This window comes from Chlorocebus sabaeus, chromosome 25, assembly GCF_047675955.1.
Source record: "Chlorocebus sabaeus isolate Y175 chromosome 25, mChlSab1.0.hap1, whole genome shotgun sequence".
NCBI lineage: Eukaryota > Metazoa > Chordata > Mammalia > Primates > Cercopithecidae > Chlorocebus > Chlorocebus sabaeus.
The window spans coordinates 16,425,880-16,449,315 of NC_132928.1; the positions used below are offsets into that span (position 1 = coordinate 16,425,880).

Below are 23,436 nucleotides of genomic sequence, written 5' to 3' on the forward strand. Positions count from 1 at the left end.
AAAAAGTACTTGAATCTCAGTGCTCTCTCTTTCTCTCTTTTTTTTTTTTTTTTTTTTTTTTTTGAGGACAGCACCTTGCTATGTTGTTCAGCTGCACTCCAACTTCTGGGCTCAAGCAATCCTCCTACTTCAGTCTCCTGAGTAGCTTAGATGGCATAAGCCACCAAGCCCAGCTCCAGCTCTTAAAACTCATTATGTGACCAATAGCAGGTTACTTGATAGTATTACTCATTATGTAAGACTTTAAATGAGGAATAGAGTGAATGCATATAAAGCATAATAGACTATCATTATATTATAACTTTTATAACAATTATATAAACAGGTTGAATATCCTTCATCTGAAATGCTCGGGACAGAAGTGTTTCAGAGTTCAGATTTTCAGATTAGAGATACTCAACCTGTAACTATATAACAACTATACAATGCATCCTCAAAAGTGTGCTTTTAGGTAGCCATCGATATCTGGAAAATGTATACTATTCAGCATTTCTTAAAGACTGAATTTTTAGACATTTTATCTTAACCTCTTTTACAAGCTTTTGGAAAGGTATTTTTCCACCTTAGTTTTCAGACAAAAAATAAGTAATAGGTGCTACTGAATTATTTAGCAGTGAAAATTCCTTCTCCTAGTTCATATAACTGACATCATGGTAAACGAGCATGATCTATAATATATATCAAACTTTCTGCTCTCAGGACTGCCTTTTATATTCTTCAAAATCATTGTGGACTCTACAAAGCTTTTGTTCATGTGAATTGTATCTGTGAATATTTATTAAATACCAATATTGATATTTAGAAGAGAAGTCTAGAAATGTTTAAAATAAAGCATTAAAGCCCCATTACATGGTAACATAATTTTTATGAAAAATTACTATATTTTCCAAAACAAAAAAAGTTAGTGAAAGAAGTGGCATTGTTTCACATTTTTGTAAATCTTGTTAATGTCTGGATTAACAGAAGATAGCTAGACTCTCATATCTGATTCTGCTCACAATCTGTTGTCATATGTTGTTTTGGATGAAAGATATGAAGGAAATGTCACATAGATAATGTAACTGAAAAAGAAACAAGTATTAGCCTTTTCAAATAATTATGAATATTATTCTCTGATACTACACCAAAACTCAACAAGTGACAGTTTTTTAAAGCTTAGTTGTAATGTGGAATATAAAATCCTATGAATGAAATGTTTGTTTCTGTTACATTCAAATCCACTGGTCTCTCTTGCACACTGAATGGATCTTTCACCTGCGCATGAATTTATAACATCACCCATTGGTCATCCTGAAAATATTGGTTCCCTTAGTTACAAAGATCTTGCAAATGTTGACAGCACATTTCATTATCCCAAAAAATCATATGTCAACATTTCATTATTACTAATCTCATCAGAAAATTCTTTAAGTATTGGGAAACTGTCAAACCCAAAGTGGCAGACAGAGGTTATCGGAAAATCCTAATTTTGAATTGAAAACTCCAATTTTATTATTGGCAACAAATAATATCAGTTGTTTTCCTTGAAGTGTCAGCTAACTTCACTCCCTTTCAAGAAAAAATGGGGCAAATACACAAGTCTGAATAATGACAGTTTGTCAATTGTTCTTTTAAGCAAAATGGTGTCCCATGAAAAAACCAGCTAGTTCAGCTAATGGCTCAAACAACTGCACAAGTGCTTTTCCTCCAGACGACCATGGTAGTTCAGGATGCAGGGTGCTTTATGTATAATTCTTGTTCTTTCACACAGCATATTAAAAAGACAAGTAACAAGGGTTAAGATTTAATAAAATTAACAGTTTCTACTACTTAGGAAAAATTAGCATTGGTTTTATAAGTATGTGCAATGAGTACTGTTACAGTTTGGTGACACTGCCTTGATTCATGCCCAAGCACAGCAGTTTCACCTACCACAGCTTTTGAATCATCGGGGCAAATGTCACCATGGTGAAAAGACAAAGAATGTTCTGGCATTATGATCAAAATAGTTTTGCTTTATGAACTCCCTGAAAATATCTCAGAAACACCCAGAGATCTGAAGATTACATTTGAGAGTCAGTGATCTATATCATTAAATAAGATTGACAACAGAGTTATATAAAAACTAGTTTAGAAATAACTATGAGATCCGCATTCACCACTGAACGTTATCTGCCAAGTTTCTCAGAAAAAAAATTAAAAAGAAAATGATTTCCTCAGGATTATATACTAAATCAAAATTAAAAGTGAATTAGACTATACAATTCTAGATCAGGGATCTGCAAGCTTTTTCTATAAAGGGCCAGAAAGTAAATTATTTTAGGCTTTGCAGGCCATATGTGGTCTCTGTCACTACTCAACACTGCCGTTATAGTGCAAAAGCAGCCATAGACAATATATAAATGAATAAGCATGGCTGTGTTCCAGTAAAACTTTATTTAGACATTAAAGTGTGAATTCCTTATAATTTTCCCATCACAAAATCACAAAATCATATTCTTTTAATTTTTTTAACCATTTAAAAATGCAAAAACCATCCTTAGTTTTCAGGACATACAAAAAACAGGTGTGGCAGGCCAGATTCAGCCCATAGAACATAGTTTTGCCAACCCCTATTTTAAATTCAAATTGCCTACTTCATATCAAATAAAGTAAGTTAGGGTAAAAACATGTTACCGGCCACTAAGCCCAAATTTCTAATCAGCTTTAGATGCCGCTTTGGCACCCTGTCAATATATATCCTCATTTTCAACTTTTTTCAAGTCCTTAGAATGCCCAAAAAGAACAAATTCTATTCCCAAAAAGCAACAGATTTCATTAAACCGACAATCTCAAATGAGATTCATTGAGCCTAGTGAAAATCTTTTCAGTTCTCTGGCATTTCAACCATACAGACAGTAACAGTACTTCATAATAAGAATCTTTTATAGCAATTCAAGTTATTTATCTATTATCCTAAGAAATATATATAAATTTTATGAGATTTTTCTTAAATCATTTTAAAACATGTTACGTATTTCAATGTAAACTTATTTCCTAAAATGATGCCAGTATATAACCTAGCCCGTTGAAACTAATAAACAGATAAGGTTGAAAAAAGTTCTGGTTTATATAGCTAATCACAAAAGAAAGGAAATGCTGTGTTAGAGATCTCTTTTGTCTGTTCTCTGGTGTCTTGTCACTACAACCTTCACACCATCTATCACACTGTTCTGTTTCATGTTTTGCCCCATTTTTCCTTTTAACAATAACAATAACACCAAAGGGCAAGAGGGCAAAGTTATGTATACTCTGTTTCTTGGCTTTTAACCACAAAAAACTAGTACCATAGTCATATTTCCTCTTACTTTTCAAATCATATTTTATTAGCAATGAGAATCATAATTAAATGAGATTAGATCAAAAAAGTAAGACCATTAAAATACCTAGAGAGAAAGACAGTAAGATTAAGTAAATAAACATCCTATACAAAGTGTTCCTTTTTAAATTCTAAATAATTTCTTAATTCAGCATCTTTAAAAGCAGGCACACATACACCCCAGCAGATAAAAAAGAGAAATTTATATAGCCAAACCAGAAGAAGCAAAGAAAAATAAAAAGACATTTATTTTAACCTTTTTAGAGGATAATTTGCCAATGCATATCAAAAGTGCAAAATTGCTTCTTTCATCCAGAAATTCAGCAATTTATACCAAAACCAATCAGAAATGTACAAAACAGATCTACATACAAGAATGTCCATCTGTCCATCACAAAAATTAGTAAAAAGGTGGCAATAACATTCCTAACAATAGATTATAATGCCTCCTTATGATAAAATATTATACAGCTATTAAAATCATTTTATAGAATATTTAATGCTAAAGTGTCTTTTTGATACATTATGCAAAAACAACAAACTACAAATGAGTATGTATACTATAATTCTACTTTAAAAACAAACACACATAGAAAAGAGGCTTGAAAGACACATTAACTATTAACAGTGATTTTCTGTGTATGGTAAGATTACAAGTAATTCTATAATACAGATTTTAATAATATACTTTGTGTATGGTAAGCCCTTAAGCTCAGTATCTGAAAGATACCAAAAGAGATGCATCAGGGGCCAACATTGGGAATTTATTTGAATAAAAGAAGTTATACAGGCATCATTTGTGAAATAAAAATCTATATGGATCAACCAGCAGCTAGTGACAAGAATCCCAAACTTAAAAAAGGAGTTAGACATGAGTATAAAGACAGATCTGTTTAAAGCAGACAAACCCCTGACACCTCTTCCTTGCCCACCTTATTCCTTTAACTCTCCTCTTGAAGCTGCACCTTACCATGCCTGAAAAGCCTAACCCTACCATATCTCCTCGACCATACAATGCAACTAATCATCTTCTAGTACTCACTGGTATCTTTCTCTTCCATATTTAAGCAGTTTCTAAATTCTCTTCTTCTCAATGAAGTATTTTCCGGCCAGTTCAAGGAAGATAACATTTAAAAATTCCCTTCACCACCACAGCAATGAATCTTATTTATAAACATACTATATGTAAATATTCAATGCCTAATTTATATTATATAGTTAACACATCTGCTTAATACAGTGCTTGTTCAACTCCTAGAAATCACACTACGATTCAACTTATTTTATACAAAACTACATGTGAGTATCATACGAAGCACAAACTAGCTCCCTAAAGCCCAGAAAGAAAGTTAACTAGTAAGATACAGGGAGCAACAAGCAAGTGACAGGTTCTCAGTCTAGGTAGGAAGGATACTGTGGATAAGGCAGGGCAACCACTGACATTTGATATAATATAGAGACTATTTGTCAAAAGTTAAACCAACCTGAAGTCAACCCCATACTTAAAGAGGCCCTCTGGGCCATCGCAAGAGTAAAAGGTGCATCCTTCACCAACACCATCAAGGCAAAAACCTAAGCTTTTTTTGGAAGTGATACAAGGGGAAAAAGTCAAAGGTTCTATGAAAGCGTTCTGCCTCCAGGTTCATATCACAGAAATTCAAGTCTCAGGGCTATTAGAGGGCCCCAGGTGACTTGTTAAAAAGCAGCTACAGACATAGGCGTTTATTTAGCATCCCAGTTCACCTACCTACCCTTACCTCTGTGCTTTGAACTGCTCAGAGTAGGGCAGTATAGTGAAATCTGTCTAGGACACCATCTCTGAAAGACAGGCCCCAGGGGAACAGGTTGAGTTGCCATAGAATAAATCTTTATACTATAAACTATCAGAAATCTGTATTTGAAGACCATCTGTAAAAAGAGATCGGTTTCCTTTAGAACAACAGGTGGTCTCTCATGGGTGACTATATATAAAATACATGGCCTCATTATTATTAGCTGATAGCTTTCACTGAGCCCTGAGGTTCAAATATTGCCATAGTCAACAAAAAGGAATTTCTATTTTTCCTAGTAGCAATGACTCATGCTGCATGCACAAAGCAAGTTATCTAGCCAGCAGAACAAAGGTTACCCTAAGGTAGAAGACACACATATCAGTTTGCATTAAGAAAGAAGCCCTTATAAATATGATTTTAAGTGAATACCTAAATCTAAAGCTTAATGCTAGTTAAGATTCCTGTATGTGATTCCCTTTTCATCATTTAGTAATAGCTATTGTTACAAAAAAGAACGTTTCCTTTGAAGTTTCACATTTTTATAACGTTCTTGGGTCATGTCTACAGTTCCTTGAAAATGTATGAAAAGAGCATCAGAATATCTTGTACAGATCTGGTAAAACAACAAAATAAGCCCAGAAAACAACACAGCAATCTTAATTACAACCCTAATACTGCTATTTTATCATAATAAAGATCCATTGCTTGGCTTCATTTTTTACCAAATGAACTTTGTACTCTGCTACTCTCCATAACTTTCTCTAGCCTCCAGGATATCAAGCCCATTACCAGTATGCAAGTAGCTCATGCTGAATTTTCTATACCAAGTATGCCTTCTCCCTGCCTCCTCTCCATAAAATGGAATCTCTTAATTTCAAAATATAGTTCTGTAAGTGCTGTCAAATACCTGGAGTATCTCAGGCACATGGCTAAACTTCTCTGAAATTCAAACTCTGTATTGTAAAATAAGACATTTAAGTATAATCATTTCTAATGATTCCCATGGCATACCATGAATATTCTGTTATTTGTTCCACCTAACCCCCAAACTCCTAATATCCAATATTATCCTCAATAGCCCTAGAATTTTTAAGAGTCAATATTTATCATCGGTGTCATGTGTATAATTTACACACACTGGTACATTCTCATTTGTGGTTATCTTGGGAAAAAAAAAATGACCTGTTCTTTTTTGTCAAGCTCCACTACCAAAGAAAATTCAATTAGGGGCAGAGAATAAAATTCAGTTGGGTAAATAAGCACATAACAGAAAAAAGAATCTCTTTCAGCTGAGTATGCAAGAGATATTCTAATATACATAACACCAAAGGGCCTAGAAAAATGCCAGTAACAAGATTTAGAGTTCTCATGGTGCCACCTAGTGGACATTTGCACTTAATTTTACTTTTAATTTAAATTACTTGCACTTTCTATACATTTACATTTAAATTAATATTTAATACCTTCTATATTTTGTCAGCTTAAACTACACCATGTAGTAAATAGGCTTTAAGTTTGTCTTGAAAATAGATTTAGGTTATTAAGTAACCAATCATGTGACAAATAATCCTATTTAAAATAACCTTCCTCAAAGTGTCAAAGTTTAAATCTATTAAATGAAAATAACACAAATAATAAGACATAGTAAATGGTATTTTGATACAGAAGATTTTTTTCAAACTTAAATAACTATACACCTTTCCAATTAGACCAACCACTGCTTTAAATATAATCAACACTATTCAATTTAACATAGTTTAATCACAATCTTCATGTCTGTCTACACATGGGAAAGAATTATCAGGTGACTGTACCCACAAAGACAAACTGAGTGATCAGCTTATTGTATGTAGCAGATCTTAAGAACTAATATTCTTAAACGTCTCCTGGAATAACAAAATCTACCCCCACCTGCTATCAAATAAATATACAAATCTTGAGCTTAATATCATTTAAGGGATCCGTTACAAAGACCAGCAATAGATGCTATCCTCAAAATGTACATTTCATTTACTTTAAAACGGTTAACTCAAGACAGTTTAATAGATCCTGTCGTATCTCTACAATTGTTACAACAAGCATTTGGGGAGTTCTTAATCCACAATTTCCAGCCAAAAAAAAGTGGGGGTAGATTTTGTTATTCCAGAAGACATTTAAGTATATTCATTCTTAAGATCTGCTACATACAATAAGCTGATCACTCCATTTTTCTTTATGGTTACAATCACCTAATTATTTTCTCTCATTTGCTGCATGAACCAGAAAAAATGTCCCTCCTCAAACTGAAAAGTAATGTGTTAGGAAGAGGAAATGACACAGGTTACCACATGAGACTATACCAATATCCAAGTCTCTGATATCGAGGCCAGCATGGCAGTGAAGCAATCTACGCCCTTCAAAAAGGCCAACAGGTGAGAGAAATATGTCAAGGAGCTCAACTGATAAGCACTGATTTGGGCAGATTTCCACAAATGTCCTAGTAACTTCACAGCTAAATTTAATTCAAGGAAAAGACATAAGTTGAAACAGACATAATGGAAATAAGATGTTAGCAACAAATTACATCTTCTTTCATCTTTGAAAAAATAGAATTTAACTTCTTTGAACAAAGGAGATAAAGAGTAATCAGGATTTCATTTTTAAAATGTAAAACAGTATTAACTTTTTGTTTAAAACCCTACTAAATAATTTCCTAATTTTCGATTTCATATTAAACAAAACATATTTACCAGTTTATCACTAAATTATTTTTTTACAAAACCTTAAAGGGGTTTCTCTATCCCACGCTACTACAAAGTAACCGTGATTTTAAAAACAGGCCAGGCACAGTAGCTCACACCCATAATACCAGCCCTTTGGCAGGCCAAGGTAGGAGAATCACTTGTGTCCAAGAGTTCGAGACCTGCCTGGGCAGCATAGTGAGACCCCATTTCTACAAAAAATTTAAAAAGAAAAATTAGCCAGGCATGGTTGTGCCTGCCTGTAGTCCCAGCTACTCAGGAGGCTGAGGAAGGAGAAACACTTGAGCCCAAGACATCAAGGCTGCACCCAGCCTGGGTAACACAGTGAGACCTTATCACAAAACAAATAAACAGAAATCCAGATCTTCATGTTTTCCTCAGAAAACTTTCATTTCAAAGTATATTAGGATCTGTCGACTGCATTTTTAGGGCATTAACAAAAATAATGATCACTTCACCTCTACATCTGTTCTCTGAGAAGTGATCAACTTGCCATGTCACTCTAACTGTAACTAAAGAACATTGAAACAGCAGACTATATGTTAAGATTTACCCCCTCCGGCTTACTCCACCAGCTAGCTAATTCACAAATATGAAAAATGACAATCCACCTTTAAAACACAGCTTAAAACAGTACACTTAGAGAAGTTTTCAAGGGGCGAACCACTTTCTCACATTTTAGCTCTAAATCCAAAACCGAAGCACTTGTCACCACGATCCCTCTAACAACCCTCCATTTTGCTGCACACCTGTGGGGCTTGGCTGGCTGCTGACTTTCCTGCTCTTTTGCTACTAGATGTTCCTCTCCCTGGTTGTCTCCAGAGTTTGCAGACCTTTTGGTATTAAGTATATCTTCCACTTTCCCACTATGCCAAATAACCTCAGGATATTTAAAAGCCATTTTCCCTATCAAATAACAATGAATTTGCAAGCTGTCTGACACACTTTGATCTATCTGTATTTATCAACCTAGTATCTTTCCGCAGGATTAATTTGCCAGGCATACAACTTTTAAAGGGAGGGGAGAAAAACAACATAACCATTAACAGCATTTCCAGTTCTATGTTTTTCATTCTTCATGGATCACAGTGTGTTTCAGAGATGGTAACGTAGTTGAAAAACTAAACCGCACTGACAGGATAAAATGTCAACATTCTTTTTAGATGTCATAAGTCGTTTTCTGTGTATTTAACAGAAATGTTGGCCCCACTTTCTCTCATAAAAGCACATTTCTAAAAGGTAAATCCTTCCAAAGAAAACACATCTTTTTGAAACTTCAGAGGTAAACTCTGAAACCACTGCTTTAGGAAGGGTCACCCTTACAGCTCGATTTGCCTGAGGCTATCCTGTGTCATGTTTGTGGCCTTGGTATAACTATTCGTAGCACTGTCTATAATTCTCAGAAGTGTCCCAGTTTGGACAATAAACTACATGCTGACCCTGGCTTTAGGTTGTGTCTCCTTCAGCATTAATACAGCCATCTGTTCACCTTGAACACCCATCGATATTTTAAAATACCATCCCAAGCAAACTCATTCCTAGTAATTATGCTTCTCCCCTTCTGGCCTAGACTACAGCAAAGAACAGAAAGATCTCTGCAGAGCTTGCATCCATGATTGCCTTACACTAAAATAGGCTCCCGAGATACTCTTCTCTCACCATGGTTGACTCCCACCTAGTAACAGAAGCTTACAGTAGGTATCAGAAGAATATAACTACTCCCGTATCACAAAACCTTTGATTCTTCTATCAAAAAAATAGAGAAAAGAAACATTCTGCATTTCTGACTATTGTACTCTTTGTTGAACACTCTCATAATTTTTTTTTTTTAGACGGAGTCTCACTCTGTTACCCGGGCTGGAGTGCAGTGGTGTGATCTTGGCTCACTGCAACCTCCACCCACACAGTTCAGGCAATTCTCGTGCCTCAGCCTCCCAAGTAGCTGGGATTACAGGCACCAGCCACCTTGTCTGGCTAATTTTTGTATTTTAAGTAGAGACGGGGTTTCACCATGTTGGCCAGGTTGGTCTCAAATTCCTGACCTCAAGTGATCCTCCTGCCTCGGCCTCCCGAAAGTGCTAGGATTACAAGCGTGAGCCACCATGCCCAGCCTCTCCTACAAATCTTTCTAACTCTCCTACTTGTTCTCTATTGGGTGTCACAGAATCAGTATGGAATCAAGTGGAAAATGTGTACTCCTCTTTCTCAGGAGTAGAGAAACTGAGGCAACAGCTAGCTTAGGTTATCCAGAAAAGTCACCTTCCAAAGAAACTAGTTCTATTAAAATCACATTGGGATCCCAAGCAGGCACTAGATTTTCCAAACCTTCACAAGGATCTCTGATTAAAATAGGTCACAAAAAAGATTATTTTACCACCCCCCCCCAAAAAAAAAAACCATAATAGATTATAAAGTAAAATTACTGTCAACAATGTTTTTCTATGACCCTGGTAGAATCAGGGTGGAGTCAAAGGTATTGAGAACTCAATGAAGACCCCTGGGCATGTGGGCCCCACGCATTACACAGAACACAAAGTTTAAATAAATAGATGTTAAGTCAATGGAAAATACAATGAAAAGCAATAAAAGCTAACCACTTCTCAACATGGTAGTACCAAAAGAAAAAAAAATGTAAGTGCATCAGCCCACATAATAGATAAGAACATGTTGCTATTACCAAATCACGATGGAAATTTACCGCAACAGATTTACGTCAGTGTGGCTGCTGCTGTATGACAGAGTACATACCCTCACAAAAACAGCACTACAATGAGATGATGGCTACCTCATCCTCATAAAGCATCCTCCTCCACCATAAATTCTTACCGAGATAAGAAATACTATTTAGTCTATTATTTTACCTTTAATAAACCAAACTAAGCCAGCTAAAACAAATCTAACTATCTACTTTGATTTTAAAAACCCCTCCTACCCTTGCCCCCAAATCTTTTTTTAATACCGTAACCTTCCCTGAAAAAAAACTAGTTACAGAAATCCAAAGGCTGAAATGTACATATTTTAATTTTCCTATAAATTCAAGTGTGCCTTAATAGAGGAATAAAACAAGAGATTAACCATTCTTGAATGAAAGTGATTAAAATTTGATTTAGACTCATTTTATCTAAAAAAGTATCAAAAACACTAAAACTGCCTTAGGGTTTATTCTTTCTGGGTAAATGACTAAATCTCTAAAGCCAGTCTTGAAATTAATTGTCTAAAAGTCAGACGCGCTAAAGAAATGAGTAAGGCTTTTTTTCTTTTTTTTTCTTTTGAGACAAAGTCTCGCTTTGTTGTCCAGGCTATAGTGCAGTGGTGCAATCTCGGCTCACTGCAAACTCCACCTCCCGGGTTCAAGCGATTCTTGTGCCTCAGCCTCACGAGTAGCTAGGATTACAGGCGCCTGCCACCACGCCCAGCTAATTTTTCTATTTTAGTAGAGACAGGGTTTCACCATGTTGGCTAGGCTGGTCTCAAACTCCTGACCTCAGGTGATCCACCCGCCTGGGCTTCCCCAAGTGCTGGGATTACAGGCATGAGCCACCATGCCCGGCCAAGTAAGGCATTCTTACACTAGACAATACAAATTCAGAACTACTCATTACACATTTCATCACCTCTAAGATGTCATTAATTGGAGGATTATTTTATATACCACTAAGACAAAAAGCTGTCAAATAAATATGATATCACTGACCCAATATCATGCACCCAATATCAGTGACAGTAAAATGTGAAGAAAAAAAGTATCTTAGAGTCAGTGAAATACCCTCAAATTCCTATATACATCTGTGTTTTTGCAATGCAGGTATGATTTATAGTCTCCTGCAATCAAAACCTTCGAAATGCAAAAAAATTAAAATCTCTTACCTTCCGTACTACATTCAGGAAAGGTATCAATGAGGGAATCTGAGTGAGCTTCAGCAGGACCAATTAATTCAGAACTATCATTAATTATTCCACCCTAAAAAGTAAGAGCAATTGTGCTTCATTAGCATTAAGAGCGTAAACAATACTAAATTAAAAATAGTTATCCCAATTAAGTATGTGTAAAAATTTACGGAAACGACTATACTAATCTATTAAACCAGATGACAAGTGTTTTCAAAAAAAATCAATAGGTATATCAATATTGGTTCACTGACTGTAACAAACGTACTACACCAACCCAAGATATTTAATGGCAGAAACTGCGGGCTGCAGGGGAAGAAGAGATATTGAAAAAACTCTGTACTTTCTGCACAATTTTTCTATAAACCTAAACTGCTCTAGAAATACGCTATTATTTTAAAATTCAATAGGAATACTATGTTTATAATAATATTTTTATAAAATATTTTATAAAAATAGTTTTTTATAAAAGTATATTATGTTAATTCTAAGCAAGTACTCGTTAAGCAAATGCAGAAGAAGAAAAAAAAAAAAACATGAACTAAAGAATATTGTTCAGTATCCTTGGGGACTGGTCATTTTAATTAGTGATAAATGATGGCCCATCAGGAATTCATTGAATTTTATCAAATTATACCCTACAACATATCACACAGCACCTCAGGTGATCTGAGAAGCCATTTGAAGTTTGAGAACCACTTGTATACAATATAGGTAAAACTAAAAAAAAATTAAGGTACTTTCAGTAGAGATATCTTTTAAAGACATAAAAAAATATAAAATTGATTTCTCTATGTGGCCATCATTTTAATTCCCTATTTAGGTTTGCAAATTCACGCCTCAAAAAGTTATCTTACTCTACATGCAGCTAGAGAATGATATCATCAGACAAGTAGTGGTGGTATGATGTTGTACTATGGCTCTATGAAATCAATGCTCCAATCACGATATAAGAGCTTATAATCCTTAAATAATTAAAACAATAGCTCTTCTGCTCCTTAATATCTTCCCTTCTACCTTCTACGAACAGATCTATCCCTCCAAACACTACTAACAGAATAATAAAGCTCAAAAGAATTACAAGCCCCCATTTTCTCTCTACTTCAGCACAAAAAAATTCAATGACTATCTTTTTTCTTTTTCTTTTTTTTTTTTTTTTTTGAGACAAAGTCTTGCTGTCTCCCAGGCTGGAGTGCAGTGGCGTGATCTCGGCTCCCTGCAAGCTCTGCCTCCCGGGTTCACGCCATCCTCCTGCCTCAGCCTCCCGAGCAGCTGGAACTACAGGCGACTGCCACCATGCCCGGCTAACTTTTTTGTATTTTTAGTAGAGATGGGGTTTCACCGTGTTAGCCAGGATGGTCTCGATCTCCTGACCTCGTGATCCGTCCGCCTCAGACTCCCAGAGTGCTGGGATTACAGGTGTGAGCCACGGCGCCCGGCCATCAATGACTATCTTTACCTAATCAGAACTCCCTTCTCTGTCAACTTAATTTTAAGGAATAGAAGTTGGAAATGGTCCCTGTCGAATTACCAAATTTTACTTCCCTGAGTGTTATGTGAACTAAAACTTTAAAAATGATTATTCTCTTTAGGAACAACAATTTGTATTACTTTATTCTACCCTTTATTACAATATTCAGATTACAGCTTATATTTGAACTTTTCTCCAAAAAGAGTATCTATTGTAGACTAAGTCATCTTTTAAACAACATCGAAACCAAATCAAAATTTTCGAGTATTCTAGAGAATGTTAAAAGACAAAATAAATTTTAAAAGAGAGTATCTTTCAACTATTAACTACCTCTTCTACCATTAGGTGTGTGATTTAAGTTACCGACCTATAAAATGTCTTCTAACTAAGACTTTATTTTATTTTACATATTTCATGCAAAATAAAAAATATACACAAGTATTTAGAGCAATGTAGGCACTCAATAAATGTTTATTATTAGTTAACATAAGATCTTCTTGTAAGATAAAATTTAAAATGCAAAAAGAGTATCTATTGTAGACTAAACCATCTTTTAAACAACATCGAAACCAAATTAAGATTTTCAAGTATTCTAGAGAATGTTAAAAGGCAAAGGGAATTCTAAAAGAAAGTATCTTTCAACTATCAACTACCTCTTCTACCACTAGGTGTGCGATTTACCTACCTATAAAATGTCTTCTAACTAAGACGTTATTTTATTGTGCATATTTCATGCAAAATAAAAAATACAAAGTATTTAGAACAATGTAGGCACTCAATAAATGTTTATTAGTTAACATAATATCTTGTAAGGTAAAATTTAAAATGCAAAATGTTTTACCTCATAATCCTAAATATTTTATTAACCTAGTTTAACAAACACTGTTATAAAAAATAAATAAAGAACAAATATTTAATGAAACACAACAAAAACCGTTATACAGGAACTAGAGGGATGTAGCAGTAAAATAATGCCACAATCCTAATTTTAAATTTCTAATTCAAAAATAACCTTTTGGGTGTTTCTGAGTATGCAATAAAAAAAATTCACAGAAATTTTGGGATACATAGTATCTCAAAGTTTTTTTGTTAATGAAGAGTCTAACAGGGAAGGACTTCTGGTATAGCGAAGTCAGGAGATCCAGCAAATGCTTTCCCCAAAAGGCAATTATAAATCTGAAGAAATCTGTCAAAACCACCATTGAGGGCTCTGGAAATTGACTAAAAGCATAAAGCAAATGAAACAGTGGCTACTGAGAAACCACGGAACCACAGGTAAGAACTATGCAAGTCTGTGATGTTCTTGCCTCGGTTCTTCCCAATCCCCATGCCAGCTGGGTGGTGACAGTAATTATATAAAGGCAAGGCAAGTCTTGAAAACCAGCAGGTTCACTTTTGAGGAGGCTAACATGATTTGGATTGAAGCACAGAAAAAAATAAAAATCCACCCCAAATATTATTGTCAATAATAGTAGCAATCTCAGGGCCAAACATATAGCAAGGAAAAGTGATGGCTCAGCACGCCTGAAGCCGCAGTCAAGAAAAGACCAGACAGCAGGGAGATCCAGAAAAATAACATAGCCACAGGGGGTCTTCATAAAGCTCACTACCCATCTATGTAGGGACCAGAGAGGGGTCAAGCTATCCACGAATACCTGGTAAACCATGAGACAGTGCACAGGCACACAGGAAATTCAAGACTTCAGAGGAAAGTAAAAGCTAGGGCAAATTTTAAAACAGCTGAGACTCTGAAAACACATTTAAAAATCATCAGCATTAAAAGGAAAGCATATAATGCACAGGCATTTAAGCACAAGCAGTGACCAAGCACTGGCTGACCACAAAGCTATGCTGACACAGGTCTAACCCCTACATAGCCTGGCTTAAAAATAAAATTAAAATTAAATATTGGGCAGAGATATCAGCAGTCACACACTTCACAGGAAATGGACTCCACAGATTTACTACGGACTAAACACATTAACAAAAAGTGTTAGTTACTAAACACACTAACGTAAAATGGCAAGAATCCTCAGGGAGAAAAGAACATCAGAACCTAGGGTTCTATGGTATATTATCCAAAACACAGATTTTCCAACAACAAAAAAAAATTACAGGACATACAAAGACACAGGAAAGTATGTGACCCAAACATGGGAGGTAACCAGTCAATCAAAACTATCTGTGAGGGGACAAAGATGTTGGACTTGGCAAAAACTTCAAAGCAGCTATTAAAAATATGTTCAAATTATCAAAGGAAAACATGATTAAAGAATTAAAAGGACTATGACTCATGAAATAGCAAATATAAATAAATCAAAATTCCTGGGTGAACCTTCAGAACATAAATATTTGTGGCCAAGCACGGTGGCTCACGCCTGTAATCCCAGCACTTTGGTAGGCCGAGGCAGGCAGATCACGACGTCAGGAGATCAAGACCATCCTGGCTAACAAGGATGGTCTCTACTTAAAAAAACCCCGTCTCTACTTAAAAAAAAAAAAAAAAAAAATTAGCCAGGCGTGGTAGCGGGCACCTGTAGTCCCAGCTACTCAGGAGGCTGAGGCAGGAGAATGGCGTGAACCCGGGAGGCAAAGCTTGCAGTGAGCCGAGATTGCACCACTGCACCTCCAGCCTGGGTGGCAGAATAAGACTCCATCTCAAAAAAAAAAAAAAAAAAAAAAAAAAAAACTATAAATATATGTACACACATACACACCCTCTAAATCTCTAATTAAAAAAAAAAAAAAAACTTCCCACCTAAATTCCACTCCTAGTATATCTAAGAGAAACAAAAATACATATCTGCACAAGAACCTACATGTCAATATTCATAATAGCACCATTCATAATAGCCAAAAGGGGAACAATCCAAATATGCACCCACACACATTGTAGATAAACAAAATGTGGTATATCCATAGCCACACAAAGGAATATTACACAATCACAAAAAAGAATAAAGTACTGATGCATGCTACAACATGAATGAACCATTAAAACATACTACTACATGGAAAAAAAAACACAGGTTCATTCGAAATAGCATCATAAGATTAAAATGCTTACAAATAAGTTTAAGGCAAGAAGCTCCAAATTTATACCCTGAAAATTACAAAACATTGCTTAAAGAAATTACAGAATATCAGGCCAGGTGCAGTGGCTCACGCCTGTAATCCTAGCACTTTGGGAGGCCGAGGCAGGTGGATCATGAGGTCAGGAGATCGAGACCATCCTGGCTAACATGGTCAAACCTCGTCTCTACTAAAAATACAAAAAAATTAGCCAGGCGTGGTGGCGGGCACCTGTAGTCCCATCTACTCGGGAGGGTGAGGCAGGAGAATGGTGTGAACCTGGGAGGCGGAGTTTGCAGTAAGCTGAGATGGCACCACTGCACTCCAGCCTGGGCGACAGAATGAGACTCCATCTCAAAAAAAAGAAAAAAGAAAAAGAAATCACAGAATATCTAAATACATGTAGAGTCATTTCATTTTCATGGATTGCAAGATAATATTGTTAAAATGACAACTTTCCCCAAACAACTACAGACTCAATACAATTCCAATCAGAATTCTGAGGAGCAAGCCAAAATAGCTCAGCTGGGAGAGCACCAAACTGGAGGATTTTAGCAGGTGTTTCCAATACCTTCGGCCAGGTGTGGTGACTCACACCTGTAATCCCAGCACTTTGGGAGGCTGAGGCAAGAGAATTACTTAAGGCCAGGAGTTCAAGACCAGCCTGGGCAACACAGTGAGAACCTGTCTCTACAAAAACTTTAAAAATCAGCTGGGTGTGGTGGTGCATGTCCCAGCTACTTGGGAGGCTGAGGTGGGAGGATCCCTTGGGCCCAAGAGTTTGGGGTTAAAGTGAGCTATTATTGTGCCACTGTATCCCAGCCTAGGTGACAAACGTGAGACCCCAATTCTTTAAAAAAAAAAAAAAAAAAAAAGGTAAAATAATAAAATAATTTTAAAATTCTATGAGAACTTTTTGTTTACATGGATAAGCTGACACTAATAATTTTTATGGAAGTTCAAATAACTCAAAATTGTCATAACAATTTTGGAAAAGTAAAGTAGGCAAACTTACACTAGCTGACTTCAATACTTAAAAAGCTACAGTAATCAAGACAGTATCGTATTAGAATAAGAACAGGCACATAGATTAATAGAACTTATCAATAGTCCAGAAATAAGTCATCATATTTACAGTCAATTTATTTTCAGCAAGAGTCCCAAGGCAATTCAATGAGGACAGTCTTTTCAACAAATGATGCTCAGAATATTAGATATACACATACCAGAAGATGAATTTAGACTGTTCCTTCACAGCGTATATAAAATGAACTAAAAATGAATCATAGACCTAATTGTAACATTAAAACTTCTAAAAAGAAACACAGAAGAAAATCTTCATGATCTTGGCATACTCGAAAAGTTCCTGGGTATGACAGGCATAACCCAAAAAAGAAAAAAAATATATAAATTATACGTCATCAAAGCTAAAAGCTTTTGTGCTTCAAATGACACCATTAAGAAAACTAAAAGGCTACACAGATTGGGGAGAAAGTATTTACAAATCACTTATCCGATAAGACTGTTTATACAGAATATATTCAGAACTCTTACAACTCAGTGACAATCCAATCAAGAAAATGGGTAGATTTTAATGGACATTTCACCAAAGATATATGAAAAAAGCATACGAAAACATGCTCAACATCATTAGCCATTAGGAAACTGGAATTAATACTAATGGTGAAATACCACTGCACACCTGCTAGAATGGCTACAGTTAAAAAATCAGACAATACCAAGTGTTGGTGAGGTTGTGGAACAACTGGTAAGTTCAGACATTACTGGCTATTTTCCATTTGGAAAATAGTTTGGCAATTTCTTAAAAACATAAACTTACCATAAGACCCGGCAATCCCTCTCCTCAGGAATCACCCAAAAAAAATGAAAACATATATCCACACAAAGATTTGTATGCAAATATTCACAGTAGCATTAGTTATAACAGCCAAAACGTAGAAACATCCAAACATGTCCATGAATTTATCAATGAATTAAGAAAATGTGGTATTATCTATACAACGAAATACATTTCACAACATAAAATAACAAAATACTGATACATAACATGAATGAAGCTCAAAAACATTATGCTAAGTGAAAGAAACCTATATACATATGTTGTGAACAAAACGCTCATATATTGTGTAATTCCATGTATTTGAAATTATGAGGAAAGGCAAATCTACAGACAGAACAAGGTGGTTGCCCCAGGCTGGGATGGAAAAGGGGATCACCATAGCAAGCAGACACAGAGGTGAGGTAATGGAAATGATCTAAAATTGGATGTTGGCCAGGCACAGTGGCTCACACCTATAAACCCAGCACTGTGAGAGGCCGAGGCAGGCAACCACTTGAGGTCAGGAGTTCAAAACCAGCCTGGCCAACATTGTGAAACCCTGTCTCTACTAAAAATACAAAAATTTGCCAGGTGTGGTGGTGCACTCCTGTAATCCCAACTACTCGGGAGGTGGAGGCAGAAGAATTGCTTAAATCCGGGAGGTAGAAGTTGTGGTGAGCCGAGATCCTGCCACTGCACTCTACCCTGGGCAACACAGCGAGATTCCGTCCCGGGGGGAAAAAAAAAGGAATAAAATAAAATAAAATTGGATGTTGGTGACAGGTGCAAAACTCTATAAATTTACTGAAAATCAGTGAATTATACACTTAAAATTAGTAATGTACTAATACTAATAAATAACCAACCAGTGAAGAGTATGGGATGGAAAAGTATAGATAAAACAAGTCTAGCAATATACTGATAATTTCTGAAACCAGGCAATGGGTCATAGAAGTTCATTATACTATTCATTCTACTCTTACATAATGTGGTTTTTTAAAGTAAGTAAAGTTTTGTAAGCAAGTGGCTATATGGTCATTTGCATGTGGCATCATCAATGTCTCTAAAGAGAAAAATAAACTATGATACTATAGCACACCCTGTGAATTAGCTACCCCAAACCTTCCCCACAACCTTCATCCATGATCAGAACTAGAAAGCTAAGAGTCACCTTCCCAGACTCCTTCAAATTAAGGATGGGCATGTGACCCAGTTCTGGCCAATGAGATGTTAAGAAGGACTACCTCTAGATCATGTTTCTGGGAAAGCTTTTAAAAACTGGCATGTTTCTTTTGGCCTTTTGCCTTTCACACCCAAACCCAGAAACCTATGTCATTGATGACATTACTGAGCTCTATACCAGCCCTGGACTACCTTCCTCACTCATCCATCTTGTCATATGAGAAATAAATACCTTTTTTTTTGTTCAAGCTAATGGAACAAGTTGGTTTTTGTTTGTTTGTTTGTTTGTTTTTGGTATTTTTTCTTGCTTGCTTTATTACCTCTATTTAAAATGACTGAATACCACTGTTGTGATATTCCCAAATCAGTATCCTGTTCCTGCCTAGCACACTGTTAAAGATAGTTCTAAGATACTTTCCAAGATTAGTTTGACTTCTCTTAAACTATCCAACCTTTCACAAACCCTGAAACTGACAGTCTCATTTCCCAGTGACTTCCAGCAATGATTACAATCACCAATTCCCAGATACAGAAGAAATAACAATGAACCCGTAACTTTTACTTAAATTGTTTAAAGTCTTCAAAAGGACTTCCGTAATCCCTAATTTTTTTTAGCCATATGGCATGTAGTAATTTGCACGACAGCTTTTCACAATTTCTATAAAGCAATATTCTTGTTTAATAATAAAGTCTTTTTCCATAAAAAACATACTCCCTGACACATAGAAACAATTGTAACAAAGAACAGCAAAGAGCTAAATACTCTATCAATTTGACTTGGCCTTTATCCTAAAGATCTGCATAGGGCCATAGGCAGAAACCACATTTATTATCTCAGCCTAATTTGCAGAATGGTGAAAAATGAAGCAACATGGTCAATCATCAGAAATGTTATTTTTACTCTTCTATTACTATCATTATTTCTATTACTGAAAATTTGCAATGTCTTTCAAAAGAACTTTCTTCAGTAGTTGAAACAGATCATAAAAAATAAATTCCTGGGTGACAAAGCACTGGCAAAAATAAATAAATAAATAAACAAATAAATAAAATAAATAATCTGTGTAGAGCCACTGAAATCAGAAAAATTAAATATTCCACCTTTCATACATATCACTGGTTATATAGTCTAAGAAATTTAACTTACACAAGCGAGATTTTAGTTAAAGAGGTAAAAACAATTACAGCACAATCACTTAGATTTCTTTTTTTTAGAAGGCTAACTCAATGCAACAGGAAAAATGTGGTAATTAAATACAATGATATCAACTGACAACATATACCGATTCAGTTCAAAATAAATTAGAAAATTATTATTAAAAATAGTGGGGAAAAAAAAGAAAACTTAAAAGAAAGCATCACATGTCTAGGAACTTAAAACACTAATATCTAATGATCTCCAGCAATATAATTTGCACTGGTCTGCTCTCTAAAACTGTGCAATTTTATATTTTTGTTATATCTTTATACAAGTCAATACAATTATAACAAATTTAATATAGACTTACAGTGGCTTATATTCCAAGAGTAATCTGCCACTGAAAGACACTTCAAAACGTGAAGGTAAGTACTGGAGTTTCATGATACTTCATTTGTTTAACGTATTTCAATTATGACAGAGTGAGTTAAATAATCTCTAAGCTCTTTGCATCAATTTTTTAAGATCCATGAATCAAAAATACTCGGGAGTCTGAGGCAACAGGAGGCTTGAGCCCAGGGACTCAAGGCTGTAGTATGCCATGATCACACCTGTCAATGGCCACTGAACAACAGGCTAAGCAATACAGCAGAACTAGTTCCTTTAAAAAAAAAAAAAAAAAAAAAAAAAAAGCATAAATTTCTACACAAGAAATAGGAGATATGCCATAAGCATTATTATAGAGCTATTAATTTCTACTTTTATAGTGAATAACGAAATTCAAAAGTAAATGGTATTTTTTATTTTAGTTTACTATGAATTACAAAAGTATCTAATAAAATAGAAAATAGTCCAGAAAGACTACCAAACCTTGAAAAAATCTTCAAGCTGTTTACTATTGTAAAGAGCAGGAATATTGGCAGAGAACTGTAGCAGGTCTTCAGCACATTGTCTTCTCTCTTCGATAACAGTTTCATCAAATCGCCCTACAATTAAATAAGAATCAACTCTTAAGGGAAGAATGATCAAAAACTGGTTTATGATAGTTTATGTCCACAGATCAGAAAATAGCAGCAGGCCTATCACTTAGTTGCTTTGCTTATTATGCAAACTTCTGAAGTCAAATCTGATCTCTACAATTAGAATCAGCAGTACTCTCGCTAGAAAAGAAAATGTTTCTGATAAAACAAGAGGCAAAGGTGTCAACTGATAAATAAACGGTACGTTCATAATTTAGAGCCTGTCAATTTAAGAAAGTTACCATTTAAGAAGCTGGTGATTTGAAACTAAAGTTGAAAAGAGAATTTTAAAGAAGTGAAATGGTTTTCTATAGTAATCTAATACTGGAATTAGTCATATAATTTTCCCTTTTCTACTCTTTTTGATTTATAAAGGGACTGAAGAGAGGAAATTATGAGAACATCTGTATTATCAGTGGGGTCAAAAACCTCAGCTTGAAGCAAAAAGCTTTTATGCTAAATTCCATGTGTGATGCTGTCAGCATACATAACAGTACGCTTGTGAGAAAAAAAGAACGCACATACAGCACCAGCCAGTTCTGCTTTACAAGGTGATCAAAAGGTGGTTTCCATAGAATTTTTAAATGATATATACAATTTGAATGCTGATAAGACATTTTCAAATATGATCATTTTGTAGTCCTCTTAGATTAGATTACCGGTTGACATTTATCATATGCCATGTATCATACTGATTGCAATAAAAAAATACAAAATCAGAAAAGTAGCATCATCACATACTTAAACATTTTAAGTGCCTTTGCAGAGTATTAACAGAAAACTGAGGCATAAAGAGATTCCTAGTTATATAGGCAAGGCAAGTGCCTATATGACTGGCAAGTGAAACTGAACCACTAAAATATCCTCTGCCCAGTGTGTCTCATGCTTATGGTTAAGTGTCTATTTCACGATAACTAAAAGGACCTGAGTTCAAATACTACCTTTATCATTCACTAGCTGTAAAATCTCAGGCAGATTATTTCCTTATAAAATGTAGGAAATGAATAATGTACTTAAGGTTCCCAGTTCCCTGCCAGGCACACAGTAAGCATTTAACAGAATATTACAGTTCTTTGAATCTTCAAGTTCTATCATAGTGACTAAAATACAGAGCATGCTAGCAAACTTTTATTGACTGTGTGAGTGAATAACAAAAACTTTTAAAAGCCATGTAAAAATAAATAAATAATTGACTTAGAGTGAAATGTTATCACAATCTTCCTTTTTTTTTTTTTTTTTTTTTTTGAGAGACAGTCTCACTGTGTCACCCAGAGTGATCTCAACCTCACTGCAGCCTCAACCTCCCAGGCTCAAGCAATTCTCCCACTTCAGCCTCCCAAGGAGCTGGGACTACAGGTACAAGCCACCACAGCCAGCTAATTATTTTGTAGAGAGAGGGTCTCACTACACTGCCCAGGCTAATGTCGAATTCCTGGATGCAAGTGATTCTCCCATCTAGGCCTCCCAAAGTGCTGGGATTGCATTGCAGGCATGAGCCACCGTACCCAGCCTATAACAGGAAATCTTTACAGTGGATCCATACACAACCTCTTAGGCAATGGTTCGTGGATGGGCTCCAGAGACAATAATCCCACAGAATTCCATGCATATACATATACACAGGTGCATTTTTCTAAGGATAGGGTCTATAACTTTTACCAGTATCCTGAAAGAGCCTAGGACCAAATAAAGGTCAGCAGGCAAGTGGCAGCCAATCAGAGGATTCCTAACATTCTGTATACTGCTTTACTTACTATAGAATAGGCTGTCCACTGCTATCCAAATATTTGTTCTTGCTTTCTTCCTCAATTTTTATTCAGATGGGTACATGACAGCCCGGGGGCGGGGGCGGAGGGCGGGGAACTGTAATTGCCAGCTTGCTTTGCAATTAGGCATACACATAAACTAAGTTCTGGCAAACAGCATATAAACAAGTTATACTGTAGCTTCCCAGAAATCTTTTTAAAAGACAAACG

General features: G+C 35.5%; 1 protein-coding gene across 17 annotated transcripts in view; it reads right to left on the reverse strand.

Moving 5' to 3' along the window:
* RPS6KC1 (ribosomal protein S6 kinase C1) overlaps nucleotides 1-23,436 on the reverse strand; it is a 217,618-nt gene that overhangs the window by 143,449 nt on the left and 50,733 nt on the right. For 12 of the 17 annotated variants that reach the window (XM_007988470.3, XM_073011515.1, XM_007988471.3 and 9 more), the window contains 2 exons: nucleotides 21,312-21,427; nucleotides 11,718-11,811 (listed from right to left, as the gene is read on the reverse strand). In XM_007988470.3, the coding sequence (XP_007986661.2) occupies nucleotides 11,718-11,811; nucleotides 21,312-21,427 (210 nt within the window). The remainder of the gene's footprint in view (nucleotides 1-11,717; nucleotides 11,812-21,311; nucleotides 21,428-23,436) is intronic. The other 5 variants (XM_073011517.1, XM_073011516.1, XM_073011518.1 and 2 more) reach the window with 2 other exon arrangements.